This window comes from Amblyomma maculatum, chromosome 1, assembly GCF_055883805.1.
Source record: "Amblyomma maculatum isolate TAMU_Amacu chromosome 1, ASM5588380v1, whole genome shotgun sequence".
Taxonomy (NCBI): Eukaryota; Metazoa; Arthropoda; class Arachnida; order Ixodida; family Ixodidae; genus Amblyomma; species Amblyomma maculatum.
In genome coordinates this window covers 1,902,255-1,918,049 of record NC_139344.1, presented here as the reverse complement: position 1 = coordinate 1,918,049, position 15,795 = coordinate 1,902,255, and the positions used below count along the sequence as shown (strand labels likewise).

General features: G+C 46.6%; 1 protein-coding gene across 1 annotated transcript in view; it reads left to right on the top strand.

Annotated features, from left to right (window-relative positions):
• LOC146201481 (uncharacterized) overlaps nucleotides 1–14,571 on the top strand; it is a 36,575-nt gene extending 22,004 nt beyond the window's left edge. Inside the window, exons 2-3 of the mRNA XM_084587607.1 lie at nucleotides 2,812–3,023; nucleotides 12,953–14,571. Of these exons, the coding sequence (XP_084443733.1) occupies nucleotides 2,812–3,023; nucleotides 12,953–13,602 (862 nt within the window). The 3' untranslated portion in view covers nucleotides 13,603–14,571. The remainder of the gene's footprint in view (nucleotides 1–2,811; nucleotides 3,024–12,952) is intronic.
• The last annotated feature ends 1,224 nt before the right edge of the window (nucleotides 14,572–15,795 follow it).

Genomic DNA, 15,795 nt, shown 5'->3' with positions numbered 1-15,795 from the left:
GCGTCCTCGGTCCTTTATTATTGTAATATACATTAATGACCTCCCATCTCACATAAATAATCAGTTCGACTGTTCGCAGATGTCTGCTTAATTTATCGTAAAATCCGTTCTCTTATTGACAATGTCATCCCACAGCAGGACCTGGAATACGTAACTAGCTGGTACAGGTCATGGCAAATGACACTTAACACGGAAAAATGCAAAATAATGACAATCAGCCGGAAGTATTCCCTCTCGACATACGATTATTCACTCAATAGGATTTCACTAACTCGCACATTTTCTTATAAATATCTCGGCGTTTATCTTACCGCAAATCTTTCATGGGCGACGCATATTGAAAATATAACCGCCAAAGCATCACGCACGCTCGGCTATCTAAAGCGAAATCTACATAGCGCACCCATTTCTACGCGCAATCTCGCATTTCTAACTTTCGTTCGTCCTCAACTAGAATATGCATCTGCCATCTGGTCGCCACATCAAGAGTATCTAATCAAATCCCTAGAAGCTATTCAAAACCGTGCAGCACGTTTTATTTCCCATGATTACAGCCGCTATTCCAGCGTGACTAACATCAAGCTGTCCTTATTACTCACAAGTTTAAAATTACGTCGGGATATCGCGCTTATCTGCTTACTGCACAAACTAATCTACAGTCATCATGCATCAACAGTGCCACTTACTAGACCGACTCGCACCTCCCACCGCCTAAATACAAATTTTCAACGTCTATTCGCCCGAACACATGCATTTAACTTCTCTGCCTTGCCACGGGCTATAAAGGATTGGAATGGTCTTCCCGAACGCATCGCTCACATATCTGACCCACTATGATTCAAAAACGAATTGAGTACCTTAATGCAGTGAGAATAAATTTTTTATATTGCGTTCACTGTGTGCAAGTGGATTTCGCCCAATGCCGCTAACTATTGTATAATGTTATAATCCTCAGTTTATTACTTCATAATGCATGCTCTAATAATTATTTGCAGTTCCAGTCCTTTATTACTGTTCAATTTTGTATTTTAAACTATGTACCACTGTTTGTTTTTGTACACTGTAACCCCTCCCCCTCACACAATGTTCCATGTTTTGAACCTGGGAGGCATTTGTATAAATAAATAAAAAGAAAAGAGACTAATTGCAAGTAGTCAGGTTGCTGTAGTACGTGTGCGACGTCTCGAAAAAAAAAATCTAGTTCTACTCAAAGGTGAAAAAGCAATGTTCTCTACGCAAACAAGCAGCAAGGACAGTACAATTGTGTAGATCAGAGTGCTAAATTGAGAAGGTGTTAAATGAAATACATCACGTTTTATTTTTTCTTTTGTGCTCAGTAGTCATTTCATCCTGCGACAACCATTACTTCAGCCTTACTAGCCGATGTGTGAAAGTCCGATTCGGGTAGCACGAGAATCTGTATAAGGCGGTTGTAGCAAGCGTTCACCTGACAGCGCATTGTCGAAATTGGGATCTTACCGAGGAATTCAGCCGAAGTAAAGGCGTACATAAACAATCAGAAGCTGGCACGCGGTATTTTAAGGGTGACAGAAATGGTTAGGGCTCCTTGGTCGTGGTTTTACTGTCCCATTCAAAGCATATCAACAGAAAGAGAAAAGAGCTTGCTGAAAGCGACAAAGAACAGATATTCGTTTAGTCAGCGATTTCCGCGTGATTTCACTTGATTTTGTCCACTTGACTTGGAATGGGAGCAGTTAGGGATAAGGGTAGATGGAGAATACCTCAGTAATCTGCGATTTGCTGATGACATTGCCTTGCTAAGCAACTCGGGGGATGAACTGTAAATAATGATTGATGACCTAGACAGGTAAGGTAGAAAGGTAGGCTTGAAAATCAATATGCAGAAGACTAAGGTAATGTTCAACAGCCTCGGGAAGGAACAGCAGTTTACATTAGGTAGCGAGATACTAGAAGTAGTAGGCGAATATGTCTACTTAGGACAGGTAGTAACCGCAGATCCGGACCACGAAAAGGAAATAACAAGAAGAATACGATTGGGATGGAGCGCATTTGGCAAGCACTCGCAGATTATGACTAGCAGCTTACCGGTATCGCTCAAGAGGAAAGTATACAACAGTTGCATCTTGCCTGTACTCACCTATGGGGCTGAAACGTGGAGGCTAACCAAGAGAGTTCTACTTAAGTTGAGGACAACCTAGAGGGCTATGGTACGAAAAATGGTAGGGGTAACATTAAGAGATAGAAAGCGTGCAGAGTGGGTCAGAAAAATAACTCAAGTTACCGACATTCTAGTAGAAATTAAGAAGAAGAAATGGACATGGGCAGGACATGTAGTGCGAAGAGAGGATAACCGATGGTCGCTGAGGGTAACAAACTGGATTCCAAGGGAAGGAAAGCGTAGCAGGGGGCGGCAGAAAGTTAGGTGGGCGGATGAAATTAAGAAGTTCGCAGGGGTCAAGTGGATGCAGCTAGCACAGAACCGGGTTAAGTGGAGAAATATGGGAGAGGCCTTCGCCCTGCAGTGGGTATAATCAGGCTGATAATGATGATGATGATGTCCACTTGATGTATATTTCTGCTTTCTTTTTGTATTTCCCCCGCTCCTGCTTCAGTTTTTCTTACATGTTCTTATACGAAAAAATTTGTTAAGTAAGGCTTGTGGCATCGTGTTTGTCTCAGCTGTTCCTCGTCGATTGTTTCGTCGCTTTTGCACTCTAGTGGCGCGCGATGGGCAGTGCGTGCCGACCATGGAGGTGGTCTGCAGCAACCGCTCCATGGTGCCTCGGCAGTGTCAGGCTTGCAAGCACGAGAACCCCGCTGTACATGCAGGCTGTCATCCGTGCTGTTCGACAAGGTGATGATGGTGATGGGCGACCAGTCGGACACGCGTCCCTTTATCGGTCGCCAGGAAGAGGTGGCCTTCGGGGACCTGGTCTGGGTGGCCGTGCTGCACGCCTTCCCGCAGGCTGTACTGCAGCTGCACACGCTGCTCTTCAGAGAAGATGCGAACTTCCTGCGAGGCGAGTGGCCCGACTACACCGGTGAGCTCCAATAACACGCCCCCGCCTTTCGTTGGTCTGCCCATTCACGTATATTTCTGACAAACAACGTGACCAGGCAACGGGGCACTCAGGGCAGCCCGCTGCGGGAGACGAAAGACTTTAGCGGCGCCAGCGGTTTACGCACGCAATGGCAAAAGTTCGAAAAGAATGCATGTCAACCGTGCAGTCTACAAGTAGTATCACAACAGCGTACGCGTTTAATCGGCTTTGTGTAAAAGACACAGAAAAAAATGCCCAGCTGGCAGAACCTGGAACTTTTCGGCACTCGTCTTGATTTCGACTGTATACTCATCCTGATTCTGTTCTCGGTTGACGGAGGTCATAAAATGCAAGGGCGGAGCCGTACGCACCACATATGTCCCACGTTGCGTCCTGTAGAAGTCTGTAAGAGAACTTTCACACGCTCCTTCAAAGGGCTGGCAGACGTTTACTGTAGTTCTCGAAGCCTCCGCGTTCCGAAGAAGAAATTATTATTTATCATGATTTCGCACATGTGTCATCTTCTCTTTCGCATTGAAGAAATATGCAATCGCTGAGTACACCCCGGAATTTTGACGCGGACTCCTGGTAGACATTTCGTAATACCTTTACCCAAAACTCGCATCTCTACAGTGCACACGTACCTACAGCCGGCCAATTATTTAACAGTATCGCACAACTATCGACTGCCCAGTGCAGCGGCGCCGAAGAGAGGCGAAGCGAAAATCGAGAGAGGGAGCGAGCATGGTGGCGTATTCGCGAAGCTCGATCAAGTGTCGTCTGCTCGGCTGTTCTGCTCTATCGGAAGCAACCCATTGAATCAAGCTCCATGCTTTCCGAGAGCGCTTGTTATATGTGCAGTGTGCTTGTTACTTTCATTGGTGCAAACTTGTAACGTTTCAAGTACTACTACACTTGTTCCTGGCTTCATTTGCGGGTACTGTCTCGAGAAGGTTTAGTTTGAAACTAATTAATGTGGCAATATTTAATGTCTCGACAATTATTTCCTCCGAAGGTAACGATTGCAAATAAGTTTTGGTATTGTTTATTGGGTAATGTCTATTTCAAATGTGTTCATCTTATATCAGATCATCTCTTGAATGCGCCTCTATTTTATGGCACCTTCTCCACGCAGCTCTTACAAACGCTCTGGAAGCAGTGAAGAATAATGCAGCCAGATTCATACTGTCATCCTACTCACGTCATCAAAACGTATCAGCACTGAAACACACACTGAATCTTCAGCTTCTGGCTACGCGTAGAAAGTTTGCCCGGTTGTCTTTCTTTAATACGTTATACTACAGCGACCAGCCATTTTCCCGAAGCCAAATCTTTCCTGCGCCCCATTGCTCAGCTCGCCTTGACCACGCGCATAAAGTCCGCTTGATTTTCGCTTGAACACTAAAATATCGGAAGTCACCGCTCGTATTGGCAATAAATGAATCGAATGCATTACATTGCATTGTCAGTCATACCGAGCTATCATTATTACTGCCGCTCTCATTCTGCCATCAAGCTTAAAGTCGATTATATTCTATCGCACCTGCGTTATAACCTCCAAGAAGAGAACATGCAAGACCAAGGGACAGCCAGCCGACAAACGGGTTATTAGGATCTCCCGAACCGGCGACCGTGCCTTGGTCGCAGGTCGCTTTGCATGCGGCAAGCAGTCGCGCGGAGCAGTCGTTCACCTGCCACTTAGTACAGTCGGTCTCGCGGTCCGCCCGTGTCAACAGCTTATACCCACACCGGTCCGCGCTGCACCGATTTCAGAGGCTTTCTACGAGATGGTGCTTGTGTTTCTGCGTCATCAACTCAATGGTCCTGATCACCAGCTGCTGTCTCCAGGAGGGAGGGCAGGCCAAGTAACGATGGTTGGGTCGCCGGAGACGTCTAACAGCACCGTGCCACAAGGCTCATTAGTCATGAGAGAAATTAAATTCTCGGTAATTTATGCACCGGGAGTACCCTTAAGGGAGTGCAAAACGGGGGCAGAAGGTAGCGATAGTTTCGACTTCCTTCAAGTAATTAGTGCGATGAAGTGAAAATGCGAGAGCTCGATGACACGCGATAGCACCTCGATGTAAGCCACCGAGAGGCTTACACGTTTCATAAGTCCGCGCATGCGGACGGAGGGCTTGCGCTCGACTATATGATAAGGAACACTGCTCGGTAGCTCTGATTAAAAATAGAAAACCAGAAATCATGTAATACGTTCAATTCGAGACAATCGTATCCTGAAAACGTTTGTACAAAATCACTCCGCTAGATTCGCCGTCTCAGTCCGCCGCCTTCGGAAATGGACGTTACTTGAACTTCCTAGCAGTAATGATCGGCGATTATATTAGCCACAAGCGTGGCACTTGCCCATGATTCTTTAGTAGTCGGATAGGAGAGCAGGGGCGCTGCCGAGAAGTTTGCTTTCGCCTTCCCGCCTGAAGGATTCTGGGGGGGTTCTTACTTAAAACTACCCACTTTACTTAAAACTACCCAAGTGAGCTGGAGAGGAACGGGTAAATTTGCAGGACATTATTTTGCAGCTTCAATACTAAACAATAACTAGGTTTTTTTAGGTAACGGCAAGAACTTCGCGGTTTATCCTTACGACCAGGTTCCAGCAGCATGGATTTGCCTTCGCCAGGATTCCGATCGAAGGTCCTAATTTTCGCATTTTCAAGCCCTTACGATGCACGGAAACTAAAAGATGAGATTAAGAAGAAAGTAAAGTCATGCCTGCCCCTGCGTAGCTATCGGATGCTCAAACCAATCGAAAAAGGTGACCGAAGCTACAAAACTAAAAACGAAAATTTAATTTATTTGCCGACCAAACGCTGAATACAAAATAAAAGTAGGCAGAGTATCCCTCCTGATAAAGCTCAGAATAAAGTTCGGGCCAGAAACTGGTTCGGAACGTTTTGTTAGTGCGTAATTAACTCTTGCAAAACCAATTCCATCTTAAGTATACGCCAGTTCCCATCTCTGAGATCTATATCCGAGGCAGCGCGAACCGTAGGTCCAATGCTGGAATGCGTTTTCCTCGTACTGCTGCTATGTAGGGTGAAGCATTGTCAACGCAGTACCGATATTGGGTGCATGGTTTGTGCTGTCTGATATGGCATGATTCAAAGCGGCACATAGGCAGCCACAGTTTCTAAAATCCTGTATGTATATACACTCTGGACAATAATAATTGAGGGAGCATGTTTTGACGATCAAGCTGTTTCAACGCCTTGCCTAGCAAAAATTAGGCAGCAGTACATGTATTTCAGCACATGCCGCTCATGAACCCAACTAGCCGTCATGGTCACTCTACGGGACGAATAAGAAATTTTAAAACGTCAAAGCCTGTCACGTAATGTTATAGTCGCACCAGAACGTCAGGATAGTACGGCAAGAAGAAAAAAAAATCCTTGAGGCGCTTCGCTTCCTCTGCTCTCACGTACATAAATGGCAAGCGTAGCGCGGTACCAGCGATACGTTTACCGCTGCAGTAATTACCAGTACGGTAACCATCGCAGTAGTGGCAGCGGTAGTTATTCAAGATAACGTGTCAATTTCCTTGAACCGTTCTTCAGGCAGCCCAGACTATTAAATTTATTTTTCGCAACATTCTTTCATTTTTCTTCATGAAATAATTTCGTTTTATGATTCGCAGATATGAATGTTTCTCAATGTGTTAACGTTCGATAAAACACACATAAGTAAGGCCACCACCAAGTTCCAAAGTACGTGGTTGGACGTGTCCTTTCAGGTGTCTTCACTCCTTCTGCGTGGCTGCTCATAATGCAGTTGTCGTAAAAAAAAAAAAAAAATCGGAAGAGGAAGGGGAAAGCAGGGAAAAATGAGAGCAAACAGTGCAAGCGAGCCGCTTTCTCTCGCGTTCCAGAGCGCTCGTTGGGCTGCCCGGGAGTGCGGCGGTGGCGCTTGCCCGAATTGGGACTCCTAATTGACCCCGCGATAGCAGACTGGCTTCTCAGCTCCGCGCCTCTTGCAAAAGGCCTGCCATATCCAGCTATCATAGCAGTGCCGGAGACATAAGCTCGTTGCAGGCAGATAAAAAACCATCGCCCCTTAACAACCCGCGCAACTGGAGCAGTGGCTCGGGGTAAGCGGCGCGCGCTCGGGGATTCGTTTTCCGACTGCGGAAAGCACAGCCGTCAAACTGAGCACACATACCACCCACAAAAACAACTATGTCGTGCTTAGCATAATGGACTATACAAGTTCATTCCAGTATTTACAAGACAGTATTTTCCGATAAATGTGTATCAGCTCGATCCATTGTGCAGTGCTTCTCTAGAATAAAACGCCAAATGGGCAAAACGTTTTACATCGCATTATCCCTTCTCCATACAGCTTGTATTTTTGTCACACTTTTATGGTATGTTATTACTGAGTTCTGTCTACTTGGCTCCTCTCCCGTAACTGACGTATTGCTAAAGGCGCGTGTAGGTGCCGGTGTGCGGAAGGAACTAACATGCATAACTACCACCTGGATGTCTTTACTGTCTGGGGTGGACTGCTCAAGTGAATCTCGAGTATATGCAAAAGTGACTGAAAAATGCACATTGTAATTAACTTCCGAGCTTTACACATGGCAACGTATAGCAAGTAATTTAAGAAAAAGGACATTTCCTCGCGAACGCATTTTCTTTCTGACCTCTTGATTTTTTTTTTTTTTTCAGTAAGCGGAGCCTCATATTTCCGGTAACATCATTGCCTGTCTGCGAGCTACGTTATTAGTCTCGGAAGTGTGGTGACAACCGGCAGCAACCGCATTACGTTGGCAGCGTCCACATAAAAGAAGTGCTCTCAGCCTTATCGCGCGACACATACACCCAGAACTTATCGTTACGCAGAAACAGATACAGACAGCTTGAGAGCCTGACAGCCGGAAACGACTAGGTAGATGCGTCACTCCAAACCTCGAAGCCAGCTAGGTTTCCGAAAGGGGAGACATGGGAAGTGAGAAAATAGCTTTTAGAAGGGATGACTGAGAAGAGAAACTAGCGCTTGTTAATAGCCAGTGTTCCCATCTCTCCAATACTGTAAAGTATAGTATAGGCCAATAGTATGAAGAGAACAAGATAATCTGCCCGAGTTACTGGCATCCCCAGCTTTGCGCTTGTTTTTCGTGTTTCGTGGAAAATCTGGACACTGTCCAACGTTAGACGTCTATAACGTTGTCAAATAGTAATACTGGTGCGTATTATGAAGTACCTGGCTGTAGTTCTTGATCTCAAGGTCTCATGTATCAAGTGCTGGAGACATAAGCTATTGCCGGAGACATAAGTGCTGCTGAACGCCGGGGATCTGACCTTCATGCGATATTTAAAGTAAGGAGGAGAGTACGTATACATTGGCACCGTGGTATAGGTGCCGTGTCGTGAAGAACTAGTTTGCAAACACGAAATTGCAACAAAGTGCAGTACTAGTAAAATAAATTCTGTTGACTCTTGTTTCGACAAAACGTAGAGAATAGACATGGGCGCGAATGCTTATATCGAAACCTGGATATTCCACAATATTGGCTATATGAAGCGCTCAGGTCACCTCCTTGAAAATCCAGAGTAAAAGTACAGAGAAGTTGCGAAGTATATCGAGCTCCAATCACGCCGATTGTTCGATATATCGATTGGCGTCACCCATCCTTGCAAATGGCGCTTCTCTTAACCGCGCTCTTCAGTCGCTTTGAGCGCGCGCATACGACTCGGGTACGCGGCCTTGGACATCCGCTGGCAGCGCTAATACTATCAAACCGCGTCAGAAAGTCAATCTGGGCCTGAGTGGTCTATGGTATTTTGTATTCGTTTCCAACGCCACATAACCTTTTTAAACTTTGTACGCCCATGCTGCCAAAAGGAAATAAGAAAAAGCTGTACTGGCGTTTTTAAGGCTCCAGCCGCCCATCAGCAGTGAAAACTGAGCGCAGCTCTCCAAAGCCCTTATGGTAGTCAGGGCATGCAGTTAGCATGAAAATGCGCATAGTAATCACCGGCTCATCAAACGCACCAAACCCAAGAGGGGGTGCGGCTTCAATCCTGACGCGGCGGCCGCTTTTCGATCCAGGAGGAATGCAAGGTGCCCTTCCAGATTGCGATATCAGTGCGCGGTGCAAAACTCCAGTGAGCCGAAACTTCCGAAGCCCTCCAGTACAGACCGAGTCTCTCTGTGACGCTAAATGGAGAAAAAAAAAAAAACCTGTTTGAAACAACAAATTTCAATGATGAAACAAGGAACGCTACGAAAACTAAAAGAATAAGCGCAATTAATGAATGAAGTAACAATTTCGAGCCCTTTCGCAGCTACCGTCAGTTGTTTTTGCACGCACCCGCGTGCAAAGCACATATCGAGCTACAGTCGTGTGTGTCAAAAGAAAGAAAGAAATAAAACTGCAAGCGGAGTCGGGAAGAGGCAAGCCTTCAGATGGAATATATTGCATATTATATTTTAGTATGCAGATAAAATAAAAGGTAAACATCAGTTTTAGCCATATAAAAAAAAAAAAAAACACTTTTTTGCGAGTCCAAGAAGTTGGTTCGTAGTGGGATATAATGGTGTTTTAATTAGTCGAGAAGGCATATGTGCGCCGCTCTGACAATCAGTGCACGCGTTCGAATAGAACATGCTTTGATGGATAGCTAAGAAAAGAACAAAGTCTAATGGTGTATATGCTCAGGCAATGTTGTATGAAGAAATATAACCGACCAGACTTAGACCACCTTCTTTTAGTAACGCAGCAGATTGTAAGCGCCAAACCCAAATGTTTCTGAAAATTTCCTTCGTCCAAAAGAGAGGCAGCATGAGCTTTATACACGAAATATTTGACTTAGCATGGATCACCTGTTATTATACTGCGGTCTCTTTGCATACGTTTTGCGACCGTAATATTCCAAAATTATTTTGTTTGGCACCATCATCCGAAATTGTGAAATACCACAAATGAGAGATGAAAAAGTGTCGTGCATCAATTCTTTCCTCGCTCTCGGGAAAGCGCGTCGTTCCCGGCAAATCACCGCACCTGACTTGCTTGGTTTTTAACACGATTTTGCATGCTAATTTCAAGGTGCCTGTTTCTTTCATATAATACCTGGAGTTCAACTAACTTCCTCAAATGAAGGCTGCATTAGTATTCTGCATTTTTGTCACGTTTGCTGAGCATTAAGCTATTCGTCCAAAACCGTAAACCTGACCTGCCACAAATGCGTGATGTTACTGCAGACGGGTTGACGGATCAAACTGTTGACCGCCAGTCTTCGAATCAAACGAAATATTCGACCATTAGCTACATAAGAGCAGCTTTATCTGCTATGGTTGCCTCATTACGGGTGAAGCTCTATGCTCAGTGAAGGGCTGCGGTAACTTCGAAACGCTGCAAGGCTGTAATGAACAACGAATGGCTGATCGATGTGAATGGCCTCTCATCCCCCGGATGCGTGCAGTGTCCGAGAGGTGTTTCCAAGCGTTTGGTGCCGTCTTTCGTCCACGCATCCCGCAAGGGCAAGACTCGAGGCGAAGGGGTGATCACGTGATCACGTGTAAGCATGCGCCCCATCTGAAGGCGACAAATGTAGCGCGAGGCACGCAAGAATGGGTCACGTGATCGCTGAAAAAAAATTACAAGCAGCCTGGTGACGGAAGGTGTCTAGGTCTAAAGACAAAAGGGTCAGTTTTAAAACAACGCTTTGGTGCTGTTGCCTTCTCGTTATGTGTTCCAGCCACGGTGTTCTAGCACCGTGGCTCTGCCACCACACTCACCGCTTAGCATACCGTGGTATTGAATAAGGAGTCTCGAATAGTTGTCTGGCTTTCGGCCCATTTGTTTATTACCAAGTTTATGCTGGTCTGGATAACTGTTTACAATGCTACATAAGTTTAAATAAATTATAATGAGTCAATGTCTAACTCTTCCTTTTCTGTCTCACCTTCTCTAAAAGAAGATTTAGAACTAGTCCAGCGATGGTCAAAGCAGCCTCGCTCTATTTGAGATATAATGCTCCGATATATATGGCCCAACAACTTCTCATTTCACTTCCCGTGGAGTCCCACAGGGCGGAGTACTAAGCCCAACGCTTTTCAATCTTACTCATGTCGGGCTTGTAGACTTGATACCACAGTCGGCGCAACTTTTAATATATCCAGACGACATCTGTATCTGGGCATCAGGAGTTACGTGCCCAGAGGTTAGAGCGAGGCTTCAAAAGGCGGCAAGTATAGTTGCGGCCTACCTCCACCTGCAAGGTCTGCAGATATCAACTGAAAAGTGTTCGCTAGTTGCATTTACACGCAAGAACATGTCATCTTACACCGTACGCATTGATGGTAAAGCAATACCCTACGAAAGCAGCCATCGCTTTCTGGGAGTGATCATCGACCGAAATCTTTCGTGGACTCCCCATATTTATTTCATGAAAAATAGGCTGACAGGAATTGCTCACGTATTTGCCTTTATTGGGGGGAAAGTCATGGGGAGCGTCCGTACGGTCGATACTCCAACTATACCATGCTTTATTTATAGGATTTATTCGGTACAGCTTACCTGCACGTGGAAATAGCAGGAAACCCAACTTAGGAATTCTACAGAGCGTTCAAGCTCAAGCTCTGCGAACCTGCCTGGGATTGCCGAAATGTGCCTCTACGGCTGCTACCACTTTGATTGCACAGGAGCATCCCATATCTACCTACCGAACAGTTGACTCTCTGAGGGCACATTTCCGGCACATCTCCCGGATTCCCTGGCATCATTTGGCCAGTCTTCCTATTACCAGGCCGCGTACATCGTTTACTGAGACCGTTGATGCGCATTGCGATATTTTGTCGTCCGCATCTAGACCGTCCTCTCCACTATAGAGCCTGCATAAACCACACGTGCTTCTTTCAATACCCGGCATCAGGAAGAAGGTCGAGCTATCGCCGACAGAACTAAAACAAATCACTCTTGAATACTTCCATGAGCACCACGCAAATCGTTTGCACGTCTACACTGATGGTTCAGTGAATGCCGTGAGTTCTTCAGGCTCCATGGTCATACCCTCAATTAATACAGAAATAAAAGTTAGGACAATTCACCCGACGTCTTCAACAGCTGCAGATCTAACCGCTCTTCGTGTCGCAATTAGTCATATCAGTCAGCAGAGCCCTCAGCGGTGGTCTATTTTCACAGATTCAAAAGCAGCCCTGCAAGCCTTAAAAGCGGCTCTTCGCCGTGGAGCCCATGAACAACTCGTTGCAGAAATACGACAAATTCATCACTGTGCAATTAATGGAGGACATGACATCATCTTCCAATGGTTTCCAGGACACAGCGGCATAGCGGGCAATCTTCGGGCGGACGAGGTCGCACGAACAGCCCACCAAGACGGCGGTTGTGTGTTGATTCCTTTTTCCTGGGCAGACACAGCGGGCAGGCTTCGCGCACTTGCGCGGGAACACACGCTCTCCTTGTGGAATTCTGGCCAGTTTGCGAACTGCCGCTTAAAATCCCTGGACCGTGACCTGAAGCTCCGGCTTCCACCTGGCGGTGAATGCCTCCCAGGCACTGTCCTGGTTTATGAAAAGCACAGGCCTAATCGAAAGACTGAGTTTGCTGTTATGTTCCGCGATAGGACTGTGACGTGATGTGATGTGACATGTATGTAATGTGACTGTACTAACTTCACCCATCCCTCTCTCAGAACCTTTATATCCACTCACCACTTTTCCCCAGTGCAGGGTAGCAAACCGATTTCTTTTACGGGTTAACCTTCCTGCCTTTCCTCCTCATCTTCCTCCTCCTCCTTACTCCGAAACTAAGATTTTGCTGCTCCAAAAATTGCTACAAATCTGATTTCAACGTTTGCACACCTGTATCTCGATACGCTTATGAACCTCCTATCACGTTTGTAGTGTTGACTGTGACACGTATTGTCACCTTCTCTTTTCACTCGCAGCCATTTTGCAAACCGGATCTGCCCTGTCCGGAGCGCTGCTGATCGCGTGCGTGGCCACATTCTACAGCAAGTACGTGGTGCGCGGTCGATGGTGCGAAGAAGAGACTACGGACGGGTCGACCACGTACGAAACCACCACGACTATGGCCCTGCAGGACTGTGACGAGGAAGACACCTGCGCCGGCTACCTGCTCAAGTTTGCCGCCTGGCTGCTCATCGCCTCGGCGCGCATCCTCGCAGGCGCTTCGTTGCTGGCCGTATACTTCGGGCCAGCCGTGCTGGCGCTGGCGCTCGCCCACGTGCCCGTGGTTCTCCTCTGGTCGCTGGTGTGCCGCTCGCGCTACAGCTGGGCAAAGTTTTTCGGAGACATCGCTTTGGGACTCATGACGCTCGTGTTCGTGCTCGACTACCGTGCCCTGAACCGGGAAGGGCTGGCGAGCACCATGTCCGCCGTGGTGTTTCTGTGCGCCACGTTCGTCGAGAACACGGTGTGCCTGGTTCTCGCGTACCTCGTGGTTGGCGGCCAGCCTCCGCACTACACCGTGCTACTGGTTGTCGTCGGGGCTCACTACGCAACCATGGCGTGTGGCGTGTTCCTGCTTTTGTGTCACTTTCGCATGCGCCATCGCAAGGCCGAATACGTCTTCTGAACGAAGGACGGAACCGGGCGGAAGAGAACTTTCCCGTGCGCGCTGGGAGAAAAAATAGGCATAGCTCTTCTTTTAATTATTCCGGACTCCGACGTCGGTGCCTTTATTTATTTTGCACGCCTTTCCTGGCCATCTCACACAAGCCATACGTGAACAGCACATCTCAATGTAGTCTTTCTTTCTGTCCTCGCTTCGGGGACAGCGTCAAACAAATGTCTTTATCGAAATAGTCGGCATGTTTCCTTACAAGTGGCCGAATTTCGAGAAAGCCACGTTCAGAACAGTCCCCTTTTTCATTCGTGGACATTGTACTACGCTCATGCTTCCCCGTTTGCGGCCTTTTCTCTGAACGCTCTCGGAAACCGAAATGTTCATGCCTGCCGTTTGTAGCCACGGAGCCAGCTGACCCCAGTGTCGTAACCTCTGCAGACTCGTCAGTTACAGCGCCAGTTTGTACTAGTGCTCGGTCGTTGTTTGGGAAGTGCGCTACAAGTTTGCCTTCTTCGTGCCAGCATCACGAACAGTATTCATCACAGGTGACTGGTGATATCATGGCGGCCCCCACCTGCTGGCTAGCAAGGGCCTCCAGCAACTACGGCAATTTCCTTGGTTAAGCGCGACAATGCAATTTTATTGCGTTTGTGCACTTGTTTCAATTTGGTTCGACGTGTGTAACTTTATCTTACGTGCATTTCACAGAGTGTTCAGTCGGTCTTGAAGATGTGTTATCGACCTGAAGTGCACTCAAGTTGACTTCACTGCATTTATTCACCCAATATACCGCCATTGGTGTGAAAAGGGTAAAATGCGTGAAAAATGTTCTAACGGATACTTTACGCCTTCGTTCTGTTCATGACTGTCATGTTTGTATGTCCGTAAGAAGGATTACACCACTACTTGAAGGTAATGTAAATAGTAGAGCACAGCAACACATCCTTGCAAGATTATAAGTGATAAAGTGACGCAACATGTGGTGCCCTTGATGTTTCCTCTTTTTTTTTTTATTACTAGAGAGAAGCGTGTCGGCAGAAGTTTGTTTTTCGCCCTACTTCACTCTTCAGAATATCAATTCGCCTCGCTGCGGTGGCTTAGTGGTTACGTCCCTAGACTGCTGAACCCAAGAATGCGGCATAGAATCCCGGCCACGGCGGTAGCTTTTCTATGGAGTCGAAAAGTAAGGAGCCCGTGTACTGTGCGATGTCAGAGCGCGTTAAAGAACCACAGGTGGTCTAAATTTTCGGAGTACTCTACGACAGACTCCCTCGTAGCCTGAACCACTGTGGGACGTTAAACCCTGTAGGCCAAACCAGAATATCAATTCCCATGAGCACGCCTTCGTAACGGCCGGTGAAAAACAGCCGCCGTAGAGGACTTGCGCGGCTGTTTAAAAACATCGCTGTAACTTCGAAGAAAACGTTTTCAACATCAAAATTAAGACTGCATCCACAGATCCTGAATTCCGCAATTATCGCCACGTATAACAGCGTTTTTAATGCGAAAGCTTTGCTACGCTATTCCATATCTTGACGTGTTTCTAAGGGCTAGCGGCGCGAGACCTACGCGCCACCCACTTCTTCGCATGTGTGGCGCGCGGAGACGGCGGAGCTCGATTTGTCAGGTGCTTGGCTTCTACATCAAACGCATTCTTCTTCGCACAACTGACAAACTTGATTTCTACCGGTACATATCTCCGCAAATATACAACATAGCCTGACGCAATGCCACACATCTTTCCAGTCTGCTGCATACACTTTCCCAGTACCGCCACCGCTGCCCATCTGGCTCGCTTTCCGGGACCGCCCCCTTCAAAATGCCATCGACACCAACGAAGACTCTGCTGTGGTGTCCTTGAGAGTTGCAGACATCCACGAAGGAGTCGCGCGCTTTCGCTTTGCATAGTTATTATTTAGCCGTTTAACCATTTCCTTAACGTTTTTAGAAAGTCCAGTTTGTTTCGTTTCGTTTCTAAAAGAAAGGTGACTGGCTTTATATTTATTCTAGCCATGAGGCTGTTTGGAGGGCTGTATCAAGCACCAAGTAAAAAGCAATGATTAAATTATTTCGATTGTTAACTAAATATATTACCATTTTAATGTTTATTTAGGATATTTGCAGAATTCGAGCTCGTTCTCCAAATAATATAGACGAGAAAAAAAAAAAACCCTCAACAAATTGAAGCGCACCTTACAAGGC